General features: G+C 36.8%; 3 protein-coding genes across 4 annotated transcripts; all 3 read right to left on the minus strand.

The window, feature by feature from the left end:
* Positions 1-2937: 2937 nt before the first annotated feature.
* On the minus strand, positions 2938-6218 carry LOC102805202 (solute carrier family 13 member 2-like). Its single transcript, XM_006821050.3, has 5 exons — positions 6105-6218; positions 4559-4824; positions 4149-4281; positions 3858-3961; positions 2938-3124 (listed from the first exon to the last, which is right to left on the minus strand). Exons 1-5 carry the CDS (start codon positions 6216-6218, stop codon positions 2938-2940), a joined length of 804 nt encoding a protein of 267 aa, XP_006821113.2.
* A 940-nt stretch (positions 6219-7158) lies between these two features.
* Positions 7159-10476, minus strand: LOC144359187 (solute carrier family 13 member 2-like). Of its 2 annotated transcripts, XM_078012390.2 has the most exons (6): positions 10344-10476; positions 10053-10171; positions 9601-9762; positions 9094-9231; positions 8588-8654; positions 7159-7308 (listed from the first exon to the last, which is right to left on the minus strand). In XM_078012390.2, the coding sequence occupies exons 1-6, from the start codon at positions 10408-10410 to the stop codon at positions 7280-7282; spliced, it is 582 nt and encodes a 193-aa protein (XP_077868516.2). In that variant the 5' UTR covers positions 10411-10476; the 3' UTR covers positions 7159-7279. The 2 variants fall into 2 exon arrangements, with proteins under 2 accessions (XP_077868516.2, XP_085347742.1); XM_085491616.1 differs by having other exon boundaries at positions 7159-8654.
* Positions 10477-10505: 29 nt separating this feature from the next.
* On the minus strand, positions 10506-19657 carry LOC144359194 (solute carrier family 13 member 2-like). Its single transcript, XM_078012415.2, has 8 exons — positions 17774-19657; positions 16629-16894; positions 16386-16518; positions 16155-16297; positions 15661-15852; positions 15323-15439; positions 11076-11189; positions 10506-10656 (listed from the first exon to the last, which is right to left on the minus strand). Exons 2-8 carry the CDS (start codon positions 16862-16864, stop codon positions 10506-10508), a joined length of 1086 nt encoding a protein of 361 aa, XP_077868541.2. The 5' UTR covers positions 16865-16894; positions 17774-19657.
* Between the last annotated feature and the right edge of the window lie 4262 nt (positions 19658-23919).

Raw genomic sequence — 23919 nt, forward strand, 5'->3', positions numbered from 1 at the left:
AGTTTTCACAGACCCTGCACTAAACTTGACCTCTTGGGATATTTAGCAAACAGTAATGCGTCGATCTTTCAAAATGACTGCCTCAACTTGACGGACAAATGCCTCATCAATGGCAGAAGTGGCACGACCAGGTCTGGGAGCGTTTTACAAGGTCATATGATGGGGCATCATCACCATAAGTTTGTTTCATTTCATCAAAAGTCTTTCAAATACAAAATCACTGCACGATATTCAACTGGCCCATTTCACACCTGACTTAGTTCAAACACCTGTAAATCAGAAACCACTATTAGTTCAGATCTGTTTTTTGCAACATAACCCACAGAGATGTAAATCATTACAAATGCATCTAAATCAGACAACTGGAAGTGGGTCAGGGGCATTACTTATTGAACACCCCCTGTAAATGCCAGTGACGCATCAACCCAACTAGCCAATCAACGAACACAACGACGTTATATGAAAACTTTCAAATGCTCTTCAATATAAACCCATTGTGAATATTCATCAAAATGAAGCGAATGTCTTTGTTGCGCTGAGAGTATATAATGGCGATGGTATGGTCGCCACGGGTTAACCATGAAACTTACCAATGGCCCGATTATTGGTAGAAATATAGTCGCAACTGCAGTATTACTAGTGACCTCTGTAAAAAAGCACGCTAATGTAGAACATATAAGTACAATGGTCCAGTCTGATAAAAACCCAAGTGATGAGAGCTGATCACCAATCCACCGTGACAAACCTGTGACCTAAAGAGCAGAGTATAAATGTAAAACTAGAATTATCTATAAATTACATGCACATCACGTATACATAAACACGTAACAAGGGATTCCTAGTTCACTACCATGACAAAATGACTCTGTTCTCTATCGATATTTGACGCACGAGTAACTGTGTATTAGATACAAAAAATGATAAGTTAAACAAGTCCAAATATAGAGTACTGGAAATACACTTGCCTCCATTCCTTCAGCCAACGCATATCCTCCGCCAATTAATAGAAACAAACTCCAGGGCATCTTTTTATGCACCACTTGCCAATTAAGTAAGCTTGGTTTGGGTGTAGTTGGTGGTGTATCTATCAAAACATAACACAAAACAAGATTGAATACTTTATTTGTCACTTTCAAAATGATAAGCTGCATACCATAAAGAACTCGGACGATGTAATTCATGGAAAAGCTTATAAATGTGAAAGATATTTGGTTGCTTACCTTCTTTGGTTCTTAGTCTAAAGAAACCCGGGAATTCCGATGGAAAACAGAACAGAACAAATGCCATGAATATTGCCGGGGTCGCGTCAGTGACGTAACTGCAAATGTTCATATAGTGAAATGATTACCAATATTACCTATTTTTTAGTTTGTGGCAAATTGGTTAGGTATGCAATTACAACACAAAAATACAATATGATAAATGTAATATTCATACAAAATAACATACACTTACTCTTCCGGAAACAGCATGGTCCATCCGTATCCACCAATATTTCTGGATATCCACAATAGACACAGACTTACAAACATCGTCAATACACTTAGTTCGGCCCAACTGCAAGCAGTGAAACATACAACTATATGTTTCACTTTATTGTCAGTATATAACAACTCTCCCAATACACGTTATTATTTTATGTGATGGGAGACCATTCAATACATGGTTGGATGTGATGTCGATAGATGTGATAGTGTTAGGTCAGATTAGTATTGACACTATCAAGAGCCACAGCAAAACAAGTGGCGTCAATGAGTGTATGTAGCCTTAAGAGAGAATTGTTGTCGTAAAAAGGCGTAAAATACTGTTCAATTTATAGTCTGGGTGCGTGCGTACTCAAAATTTCCCATTGCACATAACATTTTTGAATAATTTAAAAAGAAATATGTAACCTTGATGTAGTGGTGACGTCACTGTCTGACACCTTCCGTATATCCTTCTGTGATACTTACGTACATTTTCCAAGATTCTTGTATTCTGTTTTGATAATCTCTTTAACGAGAATTTCTTCTTGGGTTTTCTGACAGCTGCAGGAGCACGATGTTGATCTCTGTTTTCTCCATGGGCTAACACATTTGGGAGACGATGAACATGTTATTACAATTATGCAACACACGTTTTGGAATATTTTGAGCTAGAAGCATACCCAGCATGCATTGCACTCTGGTGATATAAGATGAAAATATATCGTGACGGATATATCACTACAGATATATTTGTTTTTGTTATCAATTATTCGAAAAATTAGTGTTTTAAAAAAATATATTTGGTACGTACCATAAATCTAAATACATGAACAACAACCATAACCAGGCAATGAATATAAATAGGAAAGAGGACGGAAAACTGAATATAAACCACGACAGAAAATTGAGAGGATGATCGTCGAATTGTCTGAAAATTAAATTGAAAATAAAAATGCAAATAAGGCATATACTTTTTGTCGTGTGAATTGATCTTACACACTACAAATTGGTAGTTTTTAGTTGCTGGTGAAAGGAAATAAATCTCTAGTCGAGAAACGTGCTTAAAATTGCTAGCAATTACAAAACAAATATTTTTCTATCAAAAGAAAAACATGACGACTGCTAGCACTTTTCTGAAAAATTTACGAAAACAACGAATATGAAATGAGTGTTGTATATCACACAAAAGAACACTGTTTTAGTATCATGTAGAATATTCATCCCTAATACTAGCGCATTGTGACAACTTACTTACAATTCTGAATAGATATATATAAATGTATATCAATCATAGGGTTCGTGATGTCCAATAATAACATTTTAGCCGTGTACAATAACGTACAGATGGCATATGAGATTATCAAAATAAATAAACTTTAAAGATTGTGCCTACATCTAGTCGAATTAATGAATTATGTTAAAGGGCTGTGATCGTCGGGCAGCACGTGTTTGAATAATTCAATAAATTCACTCACTCATTCATTTGTCCATATAATATAAGTTGCGGCGACGAACCAATCAGCGTGGCCGTACCACCAATACTAGCAGAATAACATATTGCAAGCGTTAAAGCTTTCCCAAACAATCGATACTCCTCGGCGACTTGTAAACCAATCGGTTCATTCTCGGGAGTTGTCTTGGAAACCTTTCTATTCAAACTATTGACATAAAATAATAAAGCAAAAATGTTATTTTCATCAAGAATGTGTAATATTTATTTCCAATGATATGCAAATTAACTGATGCAATCTATTCCCATTTCATTGACGTTTCTTTTTTGAATATCATACATTGTATGAAACATTTCGTTTGGAAAATTGTGTGAGGCTTTGTGTTAGCGAATATGTATTCATAGATGCGAAAAAATGTTGTACTTATGTTGGGGCAACGTAGTAGACTAACTAATAGTTGTGACACTCCCACCAATCCTATGACCATAAAAAGACCTGTTCACCAAATTTAAAGGAAAATGTGTATGTGCGTGTTTTGAAATATGAATGGCACATCATATCATAAACAGAACACATTTATAACTTAGTCCAAATCTCATGAACGTCGAGGTCATTGCATTTGATTGTGATTGGTTGTGATTGTTACTATAGAAACTGGATCAATTATGTATTGTATGTAAATTATGATCATAAAAATTCGATAATCCAGATTAGATGCAAAATTTGAAATCCTGTCAAATGTCACCTTATTGTCTATTATGTAATATTTTTATTTATTGACCTTGGCAAGAATATATTATGTTGTTATTTAAAATAAGTTTTATGTCATAAATACTGTCAGCATTCTTTATTCTGTGTTTGTCCTAGGGTTACAATCTCGGTTATGACGGATAAGTTATTAGGAAATCCACACGAATGTCATGTAAATGATTGTACTCACCGTGAAGGGCGTTTTTCGGATGTCTCCTGATGGACATTCGTTATGACATCTCCAATCTCAGAGTTATCACACGAATCTTTCTTATTTTGATGGGAATTAGAAGGCTAGTCAATCAATGAAAACAAATGAAAACATGATAACTATAAATAATGATGGCATTTGTGGCTTCCCATATAACGTGACAGTGCTTTGTATTGACATTTTGTGCATAATGGTTCGTAGGAGGTTATATTTATAGTACTCCCAATATCTTGTTTAGATATCTAAGTTATGTATATATTAACTACTCACCATTTCTGATGTTTTTATCTCTGATAATCGAGCCAATACAGATTGGGCTAAGGGTAACATCATTGCAGTGGTAGCTGTATTGCTCATCCACGCTGATAAAAACCACGTGATCAACATGAAGCTTAATAGTAACCTAAAATAGTAGCCTAAATTATTTTAATATTTTTCATCTAAACAGACTATTGCAGAGATTAAAATAATATGCTCGACTGTAGTGGCGTTCTTTGACTGATACCCGTTATCACAAATACAGTACTGTGTCATTCATGTGAGTGGCCATATATGTTTTCAGTTGCTCTCCGGGGAATAACGCTGAAAACCTTCAACTTGTTGTGTGTGTGGCAACAAATACTTCAGGCTCCCAATACTTTCCAAGACCTGAAACCTAATTAAAACACTAATGTACTCACCACCTTAGCTTCGTTCCAGAAACTACCAATACAGATAACGCTATCCGTCGATGGAGATTCCAGTGTTCGATGGCTAATGCCATACATGTAGCCCCAAATATCAGCACAGTTATGTCTTTAAAATACATCGAAGCGGTTGCACCACCTTCCAGTATGCCAAACGTGGGAAATAGGACTAGCGGTATCAGAGAAGTTACCGATATATGTACACATTCAAATATCCAATACAGGGACATCACTATTAGTACATACCCACAATAAGACTCCTATAATACAATTATACCTTTGAGTTAATTAGTTGAGTTTAAACCAAGATGGAGTTATATTTATACCACTCAGTGAGCACATATGTGATTTCATATATATTATAAAATGCATATATGTTTTACATTTACACATTGACAATGTAACCTATATTATTTCGTTCTATTAACGTAAAGAAACACGGACAGTATGAAATTGTGCAACGGATATGTCTGTGGGGTAGAAACAACATTATGATTACTTCAACATTTGACATCCCCATGGTACGTTTGTAATTTATTTTGAATGTCAAGCTGGACTAACTGCCAATATCTAAAATCTAAAATATTGACCCACAACAAATATTTGACAACATGAGTTATATTGTGTCAGGACAACGTCGTGTCGTGTTAAAACATGATTTAAACAAAATGATATATTAGTTACAATATGATATATAACAAAAATGATATATAACAATAAGAACGTAATAACTGAGTCGCAATAAAGTCTAAATCATTTTGATGTGGTTGTATGAAATGAACTTGGAATGTTACAAGAATTTTTTGCTCGCTATCTAATTTGTAGATATAACTTAAATAAACACCTCAATTGACAAACCTCAACAAATAACCATATTTATTTTGTTTATTGTAAATATGTACCCTGACCCGTGCAGTGAACTATTTACACAGCCCTACGTAGGCCTGTTATTTAATCAGTGATATTACCATTACACAATAATCTATCATAATTATAAGAACGTGTTCCACGCAGTTGAGTCGAAGTATGTGTACAAGAAAGAACAAATCGTCATCAAACAAGCTGCTCTCTGATTGGTCTGAATGTTAGGTGTTAGGGTTGGGTAGCCAATCAGGAAAAATGTTGTAAGTAGCTTCGAAATAAAGGGTCGAAATCAATCTTGATCAAATGACACCACATATAAATAATTACACATCTTAAAGAAAATCATGCAAGGGGCGGTGTTCGATGCGTTCGATATGGCCCCATGCGACCTATACTACTCGTGACAATTCAGTGACAATTGTAACGCGTTAAGAATGAGATCTAATCACAACACAAGTTTTTAATGGTACAACAACATATGAATTTATAAAACACCAGAGAATTTTCTCCAACTCATTTGTATTACAATGTAGTTAAACAGACATTCGTCATGATTTGTTTTAAGGTGATACGAACCGGCGACAGCAAGGGAAATTACTCGCTAATTAAACTGTTATATACCAGTAATCGGCATGTACGATTGAACACATATATAGTAAAGCAGAAGGTCACTTACCGGTGTCGGAATAACTATAATCAATGGAAGACACAGTAGCGGTATCGTAAGTAACGCGATGATGTCTTTGAATGACCAAACTTTCCAAAGTAGCTGTTTACAATTGGATCCCATTTTTAGGAGAGAATATGTATATATGTCGCCGCTTGTCAGGTTAGTGCTGACTGATGCTGAGTTATTTCATCATAGTGTGCATAATAGTTGATTTATTTACGTATGCATAAATAAGACTTGAGTGTTAGTAGTACTTTTGTTTACATATGATTAAATATTAGAATTTCCATGTAATTCATACTTGCTTGTTTATTGAAGTACTTTCCTGGCTAAAATGAATTGTTACGTTTCATTACGGTGTAATAGTATTATTACTTATATGAAGGTTCACGGAATGGGAACAATACAAGTATAAGACAACGTAAGGAAAATTAACGTGGCAAATGTATTGTAATAAAACATTCATGTCAACGTGCGCAATGTTCAGCTGTTAAGATTTAGTCAAAACGTGTGCACTGATAAGACCTTACATTAAACCATACATGAACTACGAAAAACAATGAATATACATGTTAAAAAAATTGGTGTGTTCAACAATAGTCATAGAGAGTCGAGTATTTCACACGAATCTTTGTTGATGATCCAGATAGGTGAGAAGACGTTGATTTGTGGCTTGTGGCATTTAATGGGAAAACCTGGATCGTATGCGATATTTTAAGATTTCAAGCGTGCTTCTTATTTCTCCGACTATGGTGTGTGGATATTTTAGCTATGGGCATATACGAAGTGGGAAATGTGTTTCCGTGGAATAGGAAAGTGGAAAACTAAATGCGAATCTAAAAGTGGTAAGATAATTCAGTTTGGAATTTTCAAACGTCTAAAAATATGTCCGTAGTTCAGAACATCAGCGATACTTACCGTGACTTTTAATTTACTGTTGGTCAAAAACAGTTATAATCTCTGATTCACAATTCTATATGATACGACTCTTACAACCCCTAGGAATATAACATATCACATATTATAAATATTTCGTACTGCAGTAAATGCAAGCGTACAATCTGGTTATATATCTATTAGTAAATATAACATACGTACAATAATATGAAAATAACATCCCTTTAATATTTTTAACATTTTAAAAGCAGAATGGCCCTTTTTTTAATTCAATCTTAATGTCATCAATCTTTAACATCGGATATCCATCCACCTGCAAATTGATTAAAATTATCTGATTAAAACCAAATTACACCCAAATATATCCGTTCTCAAGAAAACAATTAATATCCAAACTACATATTAAACCTTTCCTGGGAAAAACAGCGACAGAGTTTCGTATCTTGTGAGATGTTAAAGATTCAAACACGGTTACCAAAACCGTTTAGTAACCGTGATTCAAACAACACAAGTTAAAGGAAATATAGCCACAGCCGTTGAGGGCATGATTTCGAGAAATGTGACATAAAAGTTGGTTTAAAATACATCTACTTTGCACATGGTCAAAATGGGACCAAACCTCCCACATAGCAGTTCTGTGGGTGATCCGGTATGGATACATTTGCAAACACTTCAGGTATTTAAATTGTTAAGTCTTGTTAGATTATGTTGCATAGCACGAGCGATGAATTACATTTTCCCACAAGAATGAACGATTGTTCTGCGATTTTTTTATATTTATAATTTAAGTTACTGCAATTTTATTATGATTAAATAGTAATATGCTTACATTGTCACGTGAGGGTGACGTATGTTATACTATCAACACAACAAACAAAATCCCTAATTTTATAAATTTTACTATTCAAATTAAAACGAGAGGTCTTTGATGACCGATGGAATAACATTGAACCATTTTCAGATGACATTATTGCAAACTACGATCGTTCATTGGCTGGTTATATTCCACTGTCATTGAAATTTGCAAATGTTTATGAAAATGAAAGAAAAGTTTGTTATGCTAATAATACCTGGTACAAGGATTTAAGGGAATTAAATAGCGAAATAATATCATTCTAATGTGTAATCTTTTCACACACATGGATTTGATATAATGAAATATCCTTATATAATTTAATAATTCCATTAGCATCTAGTAAGCCTCACTTTGTGCATGTAGAAGTGATAACGTGATATGCATCACATGTAATTAGCGTCTTAATTTGTGTGTATAGGAGTGGTAATGTAATATGCATCACATGTAATTGATCGTGTCTATGTTGCCACCTCACACTGAGTCAACTGAGTCAACTTTCATTCCCTGTGCTTGCGATAGAGAATATGAAGAACTTTTACTAATTGTTGCATTACACCAAGTATCACATAGTGTTCTAGTCCGATATATAAAAGAGTATAATCTGCATATTTGCATGGAATCTGATCAGATTATCGTCAAATTAATGTGACATTGACGGTTGTGTCCGCACATGTTGTATTATCAGTCTTCGCCCAGTCCGGGTACTCATCCAAATCAAATAACGCTTTATAATTACCATAACTATTCACCCAGAAATTGATCCATAGAATACCAAGTATGTTGAGTCCTAATCCCGTGATTGCCTTAAGAGAGATAATGAATGATAATGATTTAACTAGATTATCGATTAAAAGCCATTACGTACAATTTATGTTTGAACTCGATCTCCCATTACCTATTGGGGTAGTCAGATTTTGGTATTTATAAGATAAACTGACATTTTCTTCTCAGCTGGCGTATATATGTATCTTATTATTCCAAGACCACTTTGACAGGGTATTTGAAACCGAAATCGTAAGAGGCCATTTATCGACGGTTTTACTGTTGGATGACGATGACGGTTTAAAAAACCGTGAACATGAAAGTACGTTTTACGAATAACGAAGCGTCCATAACTTTTTTCACGTCAACATTTTGTTGAATTCCGTTGATAGATCTACCCCATATAGTGAATAGCTAAAATTATACTGCCATTTGTAGGCCATCTAACTGCAACTGTGGATAGTATATAATGCGTCTTACCATATCAGGTATAGTCAGCAATCCATTAGCAAACACCGTGGCATTTGGGAAGTTTGCTACTGGCAACATAAATCCATAAGAGATCAAGATCGCACATGGCATCAATACATACAGAGGATGTAGACAAATACTCCCTGCCTATAGCCACAATAAATATGAAGATAAACATAAGGTTCAATAAAAATTAAAATTATGAGCGATCAAACATCGCGCACTTTAAAAGTATTCCAGAAATGTAAGCATACAGTACAATTTGTTGCAGAATGCTCTTCCATGTTGTATAACTGGTGTTGCTATTGACTACCACGACCAGTCATTAATCAAATGATTGATAGAGGTATTACTAGTATCAAGCACCAATACTCAATTTATATTGTGTATGGGATTCAGCGTATATTTCCAATTATTACAACAATGCTTCTTAAAACATTATGTGCCCTGTAAACGTCTGAAAAGAACGTTAACAATTTTCGACGACAGTTGAAAATGTCATGTTTAATCACATACCAGAGCCCCTATAATCGGTATAAATATGGTTGCAACTGCACTGTTGCTAGTCACTTCTGTGAAGAAGCATACTAAAGTAGAACAGACAAGAACAATAACCCAGTCTTCCAAATACCCAAGTGACGATAACTGGTCACCAATCCACTGAGAAAGACCCGAGACCTGGAGAAAGATACACATCACGTGAACATGAACATTTGATTGTTTCGATGGCTAAACTATTTAATCACAAATCACCATTAAGCATTTTACACTTTTTGTATCTTGAACATTTATTAAATCGAAAAATGTATACAGGTGGTTCAAAGTTAGTTAAGTAAGTATGGTAACAGCATGTATGGCATACTAAGAATTATACTAAATCGAAGAGTTATCATTCAGAAATAACAACTTATTCAGGTTATAATGTTGTTGATATTATTAGAGTCGGACCGAAGATTAAATCAACTTGCCTCCATTCCTTCTGCCAAGGCAAATCCACCACCCAGTAGCAAATACAAACCCCATGGCATCTTTTCATTGACGATCTTCCAGTTTAACAAGCTTGCTTTGGGTGCGGTCTTGGATGTATCTGTTGAAGGTATTCTAATTAAAACAGGGTTACGGGGTATATTCATTGAATAATATATATTGCAAATAATCATTCTTATGAAGGTGACAAATTGTGAAAAAGCTGGTCGCGCGTTTGCACAACTGGAACATAATTATGGATATATGAGCATTTAAATCGCATTGTAATGTACCTTCTTTTGTCCTGAATCCAAAGAAATTTGGAAAAGCACAGGGAAAACAGAATAGAACAATTGCCATAAATATAGCAGGAGTCGCATCAGTAACATAGCTGAAAAACACATTACATCGTGGTTAGATATAATTGTTTTGAACAGATGGAGTTTAACTGTAATTCACCGTCTACCGTGTCTTATGAGATAAGAGAAACAAATCGTGACCCACTCTTCTGGGAAGAGGTTTGTCCATCCATATCCACCAATATCCCTGGTTATCCACGCTACACACAGAGTAACGAACAGCGTCAACACACACAGTTCAGCCCAACTATAAGTGAATCACATGTTTATCCGAGAAAATAATATATACAGCGAATATATAGCTACACAAGTAACTGCCTAACATCGAATAAACATGTCACAAGCCTCAATAATAATGTAGTATACAAGCAATTTAAAGCATTAACAAGTACTGGAGACATCCATCACCTCAAAAATAACATACTATAGTTTCTCATTGCTAATGGTCTACACATTTCATTTTCCTGAACAGTTAAATCGTGAAATCACCGACGTGGATTGTTTGATTATTGATCACAAACATATACTAAACATGCTCAAATACATTTAGAATACTACATCTTGCGAAAGGTGGCACTTGTGCGCCTTTGCATTTAAATGTTTAAATCTGCAAATGAATTACTATTCCGACATCAGAAGTGCTTCATGAGATTTTACATTACTTACCTAAAAGGTCCAAGGTTTTTAAAATCTTCCTTGATAAGATTTTTGATCAATATTTCTTCTTCATTTGTCTTAGAACTACATGAACATGGTGCTAAACCAGACTTTCTCCATGGACTGAAAAATATTACATACCTTATACATTACGTATATTTATTCAAATATACAACAGGACTACTGTTTTGTCTGCATGTTTTTTTTTCATTTGGTCTGATGTTACAGTATTATCATTCTTATTATTTATCTTTATTTCATTTGCATAACTATGTGATTTTGCGACGTGCTCCCTCTGTGGCAGTATGGATATAGATAGGCAGGGACTAAGATGGCGGAGTAGGTAGTGATGAAGAGTGGTGGGTGAAGTCGGAGGTTTCACCGAATGGTATTGAGGCGAGGTACTGCAGGAAATCAGCGGAACTGTGGGTTAGTAAAACTAAACGTTGTTCAATCTTTGAGTGTGGCCAATGCCGTTAGCGATAGCCTGTTTTAAAGGAAAACTGGGCATAGGCGTTCTTGCCATTAGTGTTGGGCGTGTATTTGCATGGTGTCATACGGATCTCCCGAAATATGTTGTGGCATATTAGTTCTGTATTTTGAATTTTAAGTGCTTAGGTTAATCCAGAAATTTTGAAAAAAGTATATATTGCAAATAATATTTCTTGTTCCCCAGGCTATATAATTTGCGATCATTGTAGATCACTTGCTTTGACAGTGCTGGGAGATATCTTTTGGACACCGTACATCTTGCGGGGTAGTGGACTCACGCGTGAAGGTGCTTAGCGCTGCGTGTGAAACTACCAAAGTATCAGCTGATGTGTCTGCATTTTCGAGACTAATTTCTAATAGTTACAGGCATTAGTAGCTTTAATGCAATACGCCTGCCACTAATGGACTTATTGATACAGCTGTTTGGGATTGTGTATATCCTAGTCATTGTTATTTTGACTATCTAGGTGTACCTTCAATATGGAATCAGGTTCTAAGCTTAGTTTAGAAGGTAAAGATTTTACATTTCATAACTCAACATCGGAGTATAGAGCGTGAAGAAAGGCAGAAGGGAATGTGACTTCAAAATGGTAGAGACTGATAGAGGGCTTGAAGAGCAAAAGAAGGTTAGCAGACAGCAGACTGAGTTTGAAGACAATGAAGCTAAGAGAAAACATGAGTTGGAAATGAAACAACTTGAGTTAAAAAGTTGTCTAAGTAAAAACTCTGATATTAGGTACACTAATTTAGCAAAATCACTTAAGCTTCCAGCTTTTGTTGATGGGAAGGATGAGTTGGGTAGCTATTTTTGATTGTTTTGCTGCAAGTAATGAGTTGGATAAATCCAAATTGGCTATGTCATTAAGTGCTTTGTTAACTAGTATTGTTTTAGATGTATATTCTAGGCTCTCAGATATTGCAACAACCGATTATGGGTTAGTTAAAGAAACTTTGCTAAAAAGATATGAATAAACGGAGGAGGGCTATAGATTGAGGTTTATGAACTTCAAGCCTAAGGATGGTGAGAGTTCTTAACAGTGTATAGTCAGGCTAAAAAACTATTTTCTTAAATGGTTGAGTTGTCTGATACTGATAGATCATTTGATGGCGTGTGTGAATTGATAATAGAGCAACGGTTTATTGATTCTTGTCCCAGGGATGTGTCCATACGCATGCATGAGAAGCAGCCTAGAACTCTTGGCTAAGTATGATCGCGAGGGCTCATGACAAAAAGTTCACCTCTCGTTGCGACTATCCATGTATAAAATTGCAGAGGGCAGGTGGTCAGGAAATTAAGTCCACTGTGGGTATGATATTCAGTGTTATAAATGCAAAGTTATGACCATATATATAGGACATATTGTCCAGAGTGGCTGTCCCGCATATGAAAGTGCAAAGTGAGACCTTCACAGATGTTATAATTGTGGTCGTTTGGGACTCTGTTACATGTAGACCATCAAAAAAGTTTGGTGATAGACCTAATGTGAAGAAAGCTGGTACTGGGTATACATGGTGACATAACAAGATTTTGTCGATTTTGTGATATTTTCCAGAGAACGGTACCTAAAGATAACATTGCAAAGGTTCCCCTCAGAAGACGCTACTGATAAACGAGCCATTCAACAGGATTGCTATTGATTTACTTGGTCCTATTTATCCTCTTTGTGAGAAGGGTCATTGGTATATCTTGAAATTAGTAGACTATGCTACCAGGTATCCAGAGGCAATACCCCTGAAACATATCAGTACAGAAGATGTAGCTGAAGCACTGGTTGATATGTACAGTAGCTTAGATATACCAGAGGAGATTTTACACGACATGGGAACTCAGTTTCTGTCAGAGTGCATGTGTGAAGTTTATTTGGCAACTGACAACCACTCCTTATGTCAATCCAATGTGCAATGGGTTGGTGGAAACGATAAATGGTACATTGAAAACATCAATGCATTGCTATTCGCTTACAGAGAAGTGCCTCAATGATCAACAGGTTTTGCTTCATTTGAGTGGATGTCCTATGCATATTCTGAAGCAACTTTGGACAACAGAGACAGGGGAACCAGAAGTTAGAAGCAGTTATCAGTATGTGTTTGAGTTGAGAGTGTGCTTGGATGAAACACTGAAAATTGCCCAGGTAGAGATACAGAAATCCTAGCGAGGGTACAAGCACCACTGTGATAGAAAGGTGAAAAGAGTCTGTAGCTGACGTGAAATATGACAGGAGCCTGACTCATGATCAGAAGCAATCAGTTGGCTGTCTAGTGCATGAGTATAAGCACATATTCACAGACCTGCCTGGAACTACCATCCAACTGAGATCTGATGAACCTATAAAATTGAGTCCTTACCCTTGCACTATAGTGTGGGAGAGTCTTTGAAAGAGAACATTCAAAGTATGCTGAAGATAGGAGAAACTGAATCCCCATATGCATCACCTGTCGTGATAGAGCGCAAAACAGATTGTTCGAATCATATATGTATTGACAAGTACTTTACTAAAGTGGATCTTGATAATTAGTTTTGGCAGGTTACTGTGGCGGAGGAGGACATACACAGGTTTTTGAAAATCCCATTTAGAATGATGAATTCTTGTGCAACCAAGGTCTGTGGTGTGTGATGTTTAGTGTTTTTAGTTTTATCGATGATATTTTGGTTCACACTATCACTTGGTGTGAGCATTTAAAAGCACTCAGAGAGTTGTTCACCAGGATGGCTGATCCACAGCTCACTGCTAGACCATCCAGATGCACAATAGCTCCTTGTGATATTGATTACATCGGTTATCAAGTGGTCAGGGTCAGATTCCACATGAGGATAATGTAAACAAGATTATAAATGTTCCTTGTCCCACTAGGAAGTCAGATCATTTCTTGGACTGACTGGATTTTACAGGGAGTACATACCTAACTATGCAGCTATTGCAGTACCATTAACGGACTTAACAAAGAAGGGCCAACCCATCGATGTTATGTGGGAAGAAGCACAAGAGAAGGCTTACAGAACTTTATTCGTGTAATAACAAGTAAATCTATATTCAGGTTTACACAAGCCTTACGTGTTACGTAATAATGCTTCTGATGCTGGGATTGCGGCAGGTCATGATGGAAAGTTATTCCCTGTGAGTTATCACAAAAAATGTGATGTGCAGAAACTTTACAAGTTTCATCTTGAAGGGCAAGTGATGTCATGAGTTCTTGTTATTTATTTTTATTTTAATTTGCATATGTAATTTTGCAATGTGCTCCTTCTGTGGCAGTATGGATATACTGTGGGAGCTAAGATGACGGAGTAGGTAGTGAGGAAGAGTGGTTGGTGAAGTTGGAAGTTTCAGTGAAGGGTATTAAGGCAAAGTACTGCAGGGAATTAGCGGAACTGTGAGTTAGTAACGGTATACATTAGTCAATATTTGAGTGTGGCCAATGCCATTAGGAATAACCTGTTTTTAAAGGAACAGGCGGAAGCGATCTGGCCATTATTGTTGGGCGTATTTTACATGGTGTCATATTGATCTCTACAAAGCATAGCGTTCTGTGACATGTATGTATCAGCTAAAACAACTAGGATTGACTACATAGTAGTAATCGTATTTCAACAGAACACATTGCTTTGTAATAACGGATCACAAAAATGTGGGGATTTTCAGCACGTACATACTATATCAGTTTAAACCTATATGCACATACAGAGTTGTACGACTTGCAGCCAGGCTCTACTACACAATATTGTATTGCGGAAAATAAAAAATAAAAAAAAATAAAAAACATACCACAAATCTAAGTACATGAACAACAACCAAAACCAGGTTATGAATATAAATAGCAAAGATGACGGAAAGCTGAATATAAACCAAGATAGAAAATTGAGAGGATGATCATCAAAGCGCCTGAAAACAAACAAACAAACAGACTATACATATGGAAACATATATATGACTATCAACATATACGTTAGTTGTATTAATAACATTATCAACTGTCTTTCTAATACAAACATTAATCCAATGGTAATGCATATTGTATTCCCTCAAATAACATAGCTCATCCGGATTATTAATAGCTCAACAGGCATGCGCATAGACTCAATTACAAAATGTATTAAACTTACTCATCCAAATTTGACAGTAATATAAGTTGACTTGATGTACCAATCAATGTAGCTGTGCCACCAACATTAGCGGCATAACATATTGCGAACATCAAAGCTTTTCCAAATAATCGATAATCTTCGGATAAATGTAAACCATTGCTGTCATTATCGATCTTTATCTCTGAGTCAGTAGCTTTTTTCTCTAGTATGCTTATCAAACAAACATGGAAAACAAGTTTTTTTTATCAGTGTATCTCATTATTATTTTGTGCGCTGAGATCCCAGTTGCGGTTAAATACAGATACATCAACATATGCTCCCTGCAGGCTTTTGAGACACTACCAAAGTGTAGTCAATTCACATTATATTGACAATATCGAGTTAGTTGGAAAAGAACCCAGCATTTGTTGTAGATTTCCTGTATTGCAATAGTAGTGTAGTTGTCGTTATGTTGATGTGTAAATGTGTATGTGTTTTATGTGCCTTGTTTATCCAATCAAAGACCAACTCACAGAACATGTGGTGTGTTGTCTTGTAAAGTAATTGTAGAACCGTTCTGTTGCTCTGTGTCATTCTTCGCGATATACTCTGTACCAGTGGTGTCGTCATACACGTCCCCCATCTCTATATGATGAGATTCCTTGGTGTACTCTTCCTATCATAAAGGTTAAAACACGTTTATAATTTCAATGGCAGAATTACAAATCTCTGTTGATATTTATGTATGCAAATAGGATATTTACCTTTGGTAATGTGTTTAATTCTGATAATCGAACTAAGACAGCTTGGGCTATGGGTAGCATCATTGCCGCAGTAGCTGTATTGCTCATCCACGCTGATAAAAACCATGTGACCAACATAAAGCTCAGGAGCAGCCTGCCAAAAGACAACGAGTACAAAGTATAAAATGTATGCAAACTGTCAACATACATAGCTTGTCTATAGATGATGCAATTTGAAACATTTAACACAATTGCGTTACTCACCATCTTTGTTTTGTGCCGGAAATCATCAATACAGATAACGCTATTCGCCGATGAAGATTCCAGTGTTCAATTGCAATAGCCATCATTATACCTCCAAGTAACAGAGCGCTGGTGTCCTTGAAATACATCGAAGCTGTAGCGCCACCATCCATAATGCCAAACACGGGGAATAGTGCCAGTGGTATCAAAGCAGTAACGGCTATAGGCATGCATTCAAAAATCCAATAGAATGACATCACTATTAAGATATATCCACAGTAAGATTCCTATGACAGAAAATAATGTGTATAAATAATGTACCATAATATATTTTACTGTTTAATGTACCACGCTGCTAGTAAGCAGATATTGTTTAATGAAACACTTAAAATTCCTCAGAAAGGATTAAAATTGTTACACTAACTACTAGGATACATATATATAACATACAAATTTTACAAGAAAATACTATCTAAAGCATGACAATAGTTTTAAAAAAACAATTAAAAAACTGGTGATAATAAAAAAAAATATAAGCAATATATATCAATGAAACATGGAAAAGGATTAAAAGGAAAATGTTTATGTTAATTTGCCAGTGTTGCTGTCTAAGGTTCGTGTTATTTTTGATAAATTGGGCAACTGATATGTGTACATTCAGGTTTATATAACATATTAATTATAAAAATAGTTGGTAGTCACTCATATACATGAAGTTTATAATGTGTTTAATAGTGTAAATAGTGTACAATTGATTTGTGTATAATACAATGATACTATAATGTCAACATATCAAAACCTAGTCAACTTCAGTAGTTACCCGTCTACAAAGTAAAATACTATTAATAATACAAAGAAGTCGCAAATATATGTGCAGGAACAACCGTGGAGCATCTAAAACTTTTGGCACAGTAACTAGTGGGTTCACCTAGAATATCAACCTCTTTGCAGGTCGACCAGCATTAATCCTTCCAGGCCTACTACTCAGGTCATCAAGCTCAATAGGATCAGGGGACACAGCTTACCGTTCATAATGATCCTCCTTATTCTCCTCAGAATTCAACTAAGGTATTGATATGCATGTAGGAGTGTCACAGAATATAGGTGTGTGTTTATGAATATCAAGCGGTATAGATGTATGTAGAGGGCTAAAAATTGGAGCTTACCTGGAGTCTACCTCTGAGTTGCTGAATGTATTCTAGATTGTATTGCTGTGTTCATCAGGAGTTTCTCCAAAACACAGGTCCATGGGTAGTTGCGCCTCACGTCCAAACATCTAGTAGTAAGGCCACATCGACTTAATTGTATGGATGACATCTGCGCGCGCATTAGTTTTCGCCTGTTTTCAAAAAAAATCCACGACCACGAGTCTCCACAGATCGTTTTTTCTGTCCGGAACTTGCCGATTCATATTGTCGCAAAGCGCCAGCTTGTCGTAAAACTCGTTCCTCAAAACGTGTCAATTTTGTCGTAAATGATCTTCTGCACAAGCGTATTGCGTTGCGGAGAATTCCAACATGGCGACCACGCCACCAAAATACGTGAGCATAAAAGTTCAAAAAGGAAAAAATGGAAGGATTGTAGACTGGTATGCAGTTGACGTCGGCCAGGGAGATGTGACGTTTACACAGCTATACAAGAGATTGGTACCCGCAAGCGAGTTTTGCCCAGACAACTTTAAGGACATATTGTCCAGAGTGGCTGTCCCGCATTTCTTCTGCAACGATGAGAGAAATGGGAGAGGAGTGGAGGTGTATGGTGGCCTAAAAGTCGGTCAGGCGGCAAACATGTTGTTTTTGTTGTGGTTCAATTCGTAATACCAGCTCTGTAGTCCTGTGGTTTTAGCAGAATTTTTTTTGGCAAGATGTTTTTTTTCACTCTCTCGCATTGGTTTTGGGATCTCCAGAAGATGTCATCCATACAATAAATCAGTGTGGCCTAAGGTGAAACATTGGTACTATTGTTTCTATAACAGTTGTAGGCATGCACTAAAAACTAATATGCTGGCTCCTATGCATTTTGTCCTTTGTCTTCCACAGTTCACAGCATGTTTAACAGGGGCCTATTAAAACGTTCAGGCTGTGGATCTCCCTTGGGATGGTAAGATGTCGTTCTTGATTTCCAAATGCCCAGTATCTGGAATATCTCCTTCAGCAAACGACTCTCACAATGGTCAGAGTGGAGATGCATTGGCAGGCCATAAGGAACAAAGTACTTTTTCAAACGAACTTTGGCTACCATTTTGGCCTCTTGGTCCTTGGTGGTAAACGCTCGTGCATATCTGGTGTAATGATCAGTAACAGCCAGAATAGTTTGAGTATTACTGCAGTCTGGTGTAAGGTAATAAAATCTTTGCATACTATGGGACCACTGGTTCGAATATTAACTAATGGAGCTGTTCTCTAAGGTAAGGAGTTCCGTTGGACACACTGTCCACAGTTTGGCTCAATACATTCTGGGGGAATACAGTCTCTACAAGGGTTAGCTGAAACTCAACAGTTTTTTTTTAAGTAGAAGTACAATAAGCCACTTCTCCATCAACATGGTACCACGTCTTCAGCACACTCCATACTGTATGCTAATTGCACCAACTACCTCTCAAGGTATTACTTCATCAGGTTCTTGACAACGAACCTCTAACCGAGATCTCAATCTTTCTATTTCTTTCTCCATGGATGGAATATCACTAGCATCAGTTTGGGGTCGGCATGATAATGAATCAGCGTCAATGTTGAGGCATCCTCTACGATAGTGCAGAATAAAATAATAGGCAGCAAGACCAATGGTGACCTGCTACATCTAGTTTGGCAGTAGTTTGCAGATAGGTAAGTGGATCATTGTCTGTAAGTTGACAGGTGGGTGTCAACCGATCTCCAGATGGCTCAGTCACACTGCAATAGGTCACATCAGCTTTCATTTTCTAGGACATCTTCTTTCGTATTTTCGGTGGAAGATACCCAGCATGTGAGTCATTCAGTGGTTTCAATATTTGGGCATAGTTTGCCAGAAACCGGCGATAATAACCTAAACATCCAAATAAGGATTTTAGTTCTCTGATATTTTTGGAAGTAGGCAAAGTCTTCGAGGCCTCTATTTTGTCAGGATCTAGTTTAACTCACCTTGCTAACAATGTGCACAAGATATTTTGTCACTTTTCTGCACACAGCTTCAAACCATATTTAGCTTGTCTATCAAGCAACTTCATAAGTCAGTTCTCTGCTTCTCCCAGGGTGCGACCAAATACGATCAGGTCATCTAGGTATACGAGGACATCCAATAAATGCATATCAGACATGCATTTCTCCATCAAGCGTTGGAATGTAGCGGATGCTCCAGTAATACTTTGCGGCATGCGTTCAAACTGGTAGAACCCTAGAGGACATATGAATGCAGTCTTCTCTTTATTGGCTTCATCCACAGGTATCTGATAATATTCAAATTTAGGACATGGAACCATGTACATCCATTTGAACAATCCAATGCATTATGTATTCTTGGTACAGTATATTGACGTTGATTCAGTGTTCGATATCCACACATAGTTTTAAAGTTCCATTCTTTTTCCTCACCAGGACAATTGATGAAGCATATTGACTCATAGATTCCTTAATAATACCTGCATCAAATAAATCCTGGATGTGCATCCTGGCATCATCAAAGTCTTCAGGAGTAATCCTCCTGGACCTTTCCCTGAAAGGGGTAGAATCACGCAGAGAAATTCTATGCTCCACTGCTGAAGTACAACCCACATCCCAGTCATGACGTGGGAGTACATGTTGACAATTCATTTTCTTGGTTATTCTCTTCTTGTCATCTTTGCTGAGGGGTGCACTGCCAAAATTAACAGTCACATTCCCTTTCTGAGACACGTCTACTGATAACCAACACAGCGAGTACTTGCTTTAGGTTCAACTTTCTGTGAATATAACTCACTGGGTTGTACACCCAATCAGGTACATGCAACTCAGCGAGTACACTCTTTGGGGTACCACTACCTTGAACTTCTGGAGATTTTCAGACTTCAGTTGGGCTACACTGCTCTTTACAATTAGTCCACCAGGAAGGTTGAAACATTGGGGTGAAGTAGTGTCGTCTTGGGTAGTCCTGCCTTCACTCTGGTCACTCCAGTCAGAGACAGCACATTTTCGCATCTGTTTCACTTCACTCATCCTTCCATTCAAGTCATACTTGTCCAGTATGGTAACTTGCTTGTATGCTTGAGTACACAAACTATTCACTGTCTTCTTCTACCCAATGAATACTACTACGAATCACCTGTGTTGATGTTTGAAGATAGTTATCAATTTAAAACACCACCCCATTCCCAAAGAAAGGCAATGGTATTTTCTGAGAGGGGTGCACTCTCAAGTCGTTACTTTGTGCTATTTTTTTTATTTTTTCTCATTTTGCGCTTTTTCAAATGTTATAAATTATAAAATACAATTACCACAATGATAACAATTATTATGGAAAATTCATGTACCGATCATGTCCCTCTCTAAGAGTATCTTGGCCTCCTATTGAAAATGGGATGGCCAAATCTGACGACCATAGCTCCCAAAATCTCCCTGCATTTGGACCCCATTTTGTAAGCTCCTTGAAAAAGATGGTTCGAAGCAACACATTTGGTCCTTTGCCCGTCCAGGATGAATGATGTCTGCCTGCAGTAATCTGATACTTGTGTTACGACAATTATTTGCTGTGTTTGTTTACGTATATTTAGACCAAGAACAGCAAACGGGCCCAACAGCTTCACGATGGACACCATTAAATTATGAATGCGCGAGTCCAGCACGTGCACAGATTGAACATATTTTGGGTACACCCGACAACAATATTTCTAGGTGAATGCCAACTGTCCGCCTTCATAAAGGCACCCCTTACTTCACACATCACAAGTTGAACTTCTATCCAATGGCTACTACTACGAATTGCCTGTGTTGATGATGTCTGGAGATCGTTATCAATTTAAATCACTTTGGGCCACCTCGTTCTCGAAAGGAGGCAGTGGTATTTACTGAGAGGGACGTACTCTCAAGTCATTTATGCTACATTTTCGTATTTTTCCCGTTTTGTCTATTTTAAATGTAATAAATTATAAAGTACAATCAAAACAACGATTACAATTATTATGGACAATTCATATACCGATCATGCCCCTCTCTAAAAGTATCTTGGCCTCCTATTGAAAATGGGATGGCCTATTCTGATGATAACATCTCCAGACGCCACTTGAATCAGCACAGGCGACTCCTTAGCAAGTTTACTGACGATGTTGGTAATTAGGTGTTCCTTTCATTCACGCGTGCGTCCACAGTGATAATGTAACCAGTAACCGAAGATTAACGTGTCACTCACCGAAGTCGGGATGATGATAATCAACGGTAGACATAAAATGGGAACTAAAATAATCACAAATATGCCCAAAAACGACCATAGCTCCCAAAATATCTCCCTGCATTTGGACCCCATTTTGTCAGCTCCTTGAAAAAGATGGTTCGATGCAACACCTTTGCCTATGCCGTTCAGAATGAATGATGTCTCTTCAATATCAACAGTGCACAATGATATCAGTCATGCCCGTAGCCAGGGAGTTCTTTTCACTGTTTATGGGACTAACGAGCGCCGAAAATGGATATTACGTGGTATATCTTAAGGATGGCGTCATTGAAACTACTGCGCAACGATACTGCGCATAACAAATTGTCGTTCGATGTACTGGTGTTGTGCTGGCCTCTGGTGCTTTCGGGGTTGCTTTCAGGTTTTGAAGGAACTTTAGCCATCCAGAATATGCAGCCAACGCGCCACTATGGATATTGATATTTAGGGTATTCTTTATAAGAAGCAAGATTGTACGGCAAAGGCGTCACTGTACGTAAAACAAGTCATTAATGAGTTTAAAAGGTGACGCCTATTTTGCTGTAACATCACTGTTTGAGGTGAGATCATTTTTAATTGGGTGATATGATTGTTTTGCTTTATAGATGGTGACCTAATATACAATTACACTCTATACAAGTTTCCAATGATACAGGATACGGTGTTTATGGTGGTTAATCACCTCTCGAAGCTCGCTCGGGAATATGCAGGTCACTGAGATCTCGAAAGTAACTAACACAGTAGTACGACATGAACACCTGCTAGAACCTCAATAACAGTTATAAAACATGATAAAACACTTACATTTTACCGCGCTAAGGAAACACACAAAATGAGTTACAATTACGTAACGGCGGTCTAACAAACACGCTGTCTAAGATGTGGTTGACTTTTAGGCTATATGATTTTGCGATGAAAATTCATAAGCCTAACATTATGTACGTAGATCTTGCGTTAGGTTACACCTGATACGATTTCTTCGTGCAGGTTACATGAGACCAATGACTACACATTCCGAAATATCAACACTCTAGCACACGTGTACTCGTTCACGCATTTCATCTTCGGTCGGCTATAGTGTGCATAAATTACATCCTTCTTTGATTTGATTAATTTGTAAAAACAAAGAGAAGATATCATGAAAATAACAATAATATTTTTTTTTACAAAATTGAATGCTACATTACATTTTTTATCATTTTGTATATTGCATAATTGTTTTTCAGTTCATTATCAATGTTGTACACCCGCGTATCAGTCAATGGGACGAATTACGCAATTTATTCATTCAAATATGCTAAGGTTGACCCGGGGGTTGAGAAAAATGTGAGAAAAGATTTGGGTTACGTGTACAGAGATAAAAATTATTTCTACATTTTTAGTGAAAATAGTACATTGTTAGTAAAAAGCGACCGATGTGATATGATGGTGAAGAGCTCTGTTTGCATAACAAAAAAATAGAGATTCCTGGTCTCAGATGTGCCTTTTATTTACAGTCACGTAAAACTCATTGTTGTTTCTTTTCTCTAGGATAGTTTCAATGCAGCTCGTACACTCACCAACTCGCTTCTAGGCTATTTCCTTCTTTCGCTTAGCTTCCAGTAATCGCACAGTTACAGGTGTGCCATAAAAGGTCCTGAAGTACACAGCAATAATGTATTCATTATGCGTCGTTTTTGTGATTATTATTATTTACAGCTTAAATGAAATGCTGTCGGACAATAGTGTCAATGTTTCTTGAGTGTATATATAGATGCATATTTTCAAGATAAATACGTTGTATTCCATGGCCAGGTAAGACATTGGCAGGCCGTGTACGGCGTACAGTCTGCCGTTCAATGCAACGATACTTTCACGCCACATACCAATTGTTTGTCTACTCGGAAAAATAATCTATAAATTTAAACCCAGTATCTCTCAAATTTGTTTTTCA

This window comes from Saccoglossus kowalevskii, chromosome 16 (assembly GCF_978046115.1).
Source record: "Saccoglossus kowalevskii chromosome 16, keSacKowa6.1, whole genome shotgun sequence".
NCBI lineage: Eukaryota > Metazoa > Hemichordata > Enteropneusta > Harrimaniidae > Saccoglossus > Saccoglossus kowalevskii.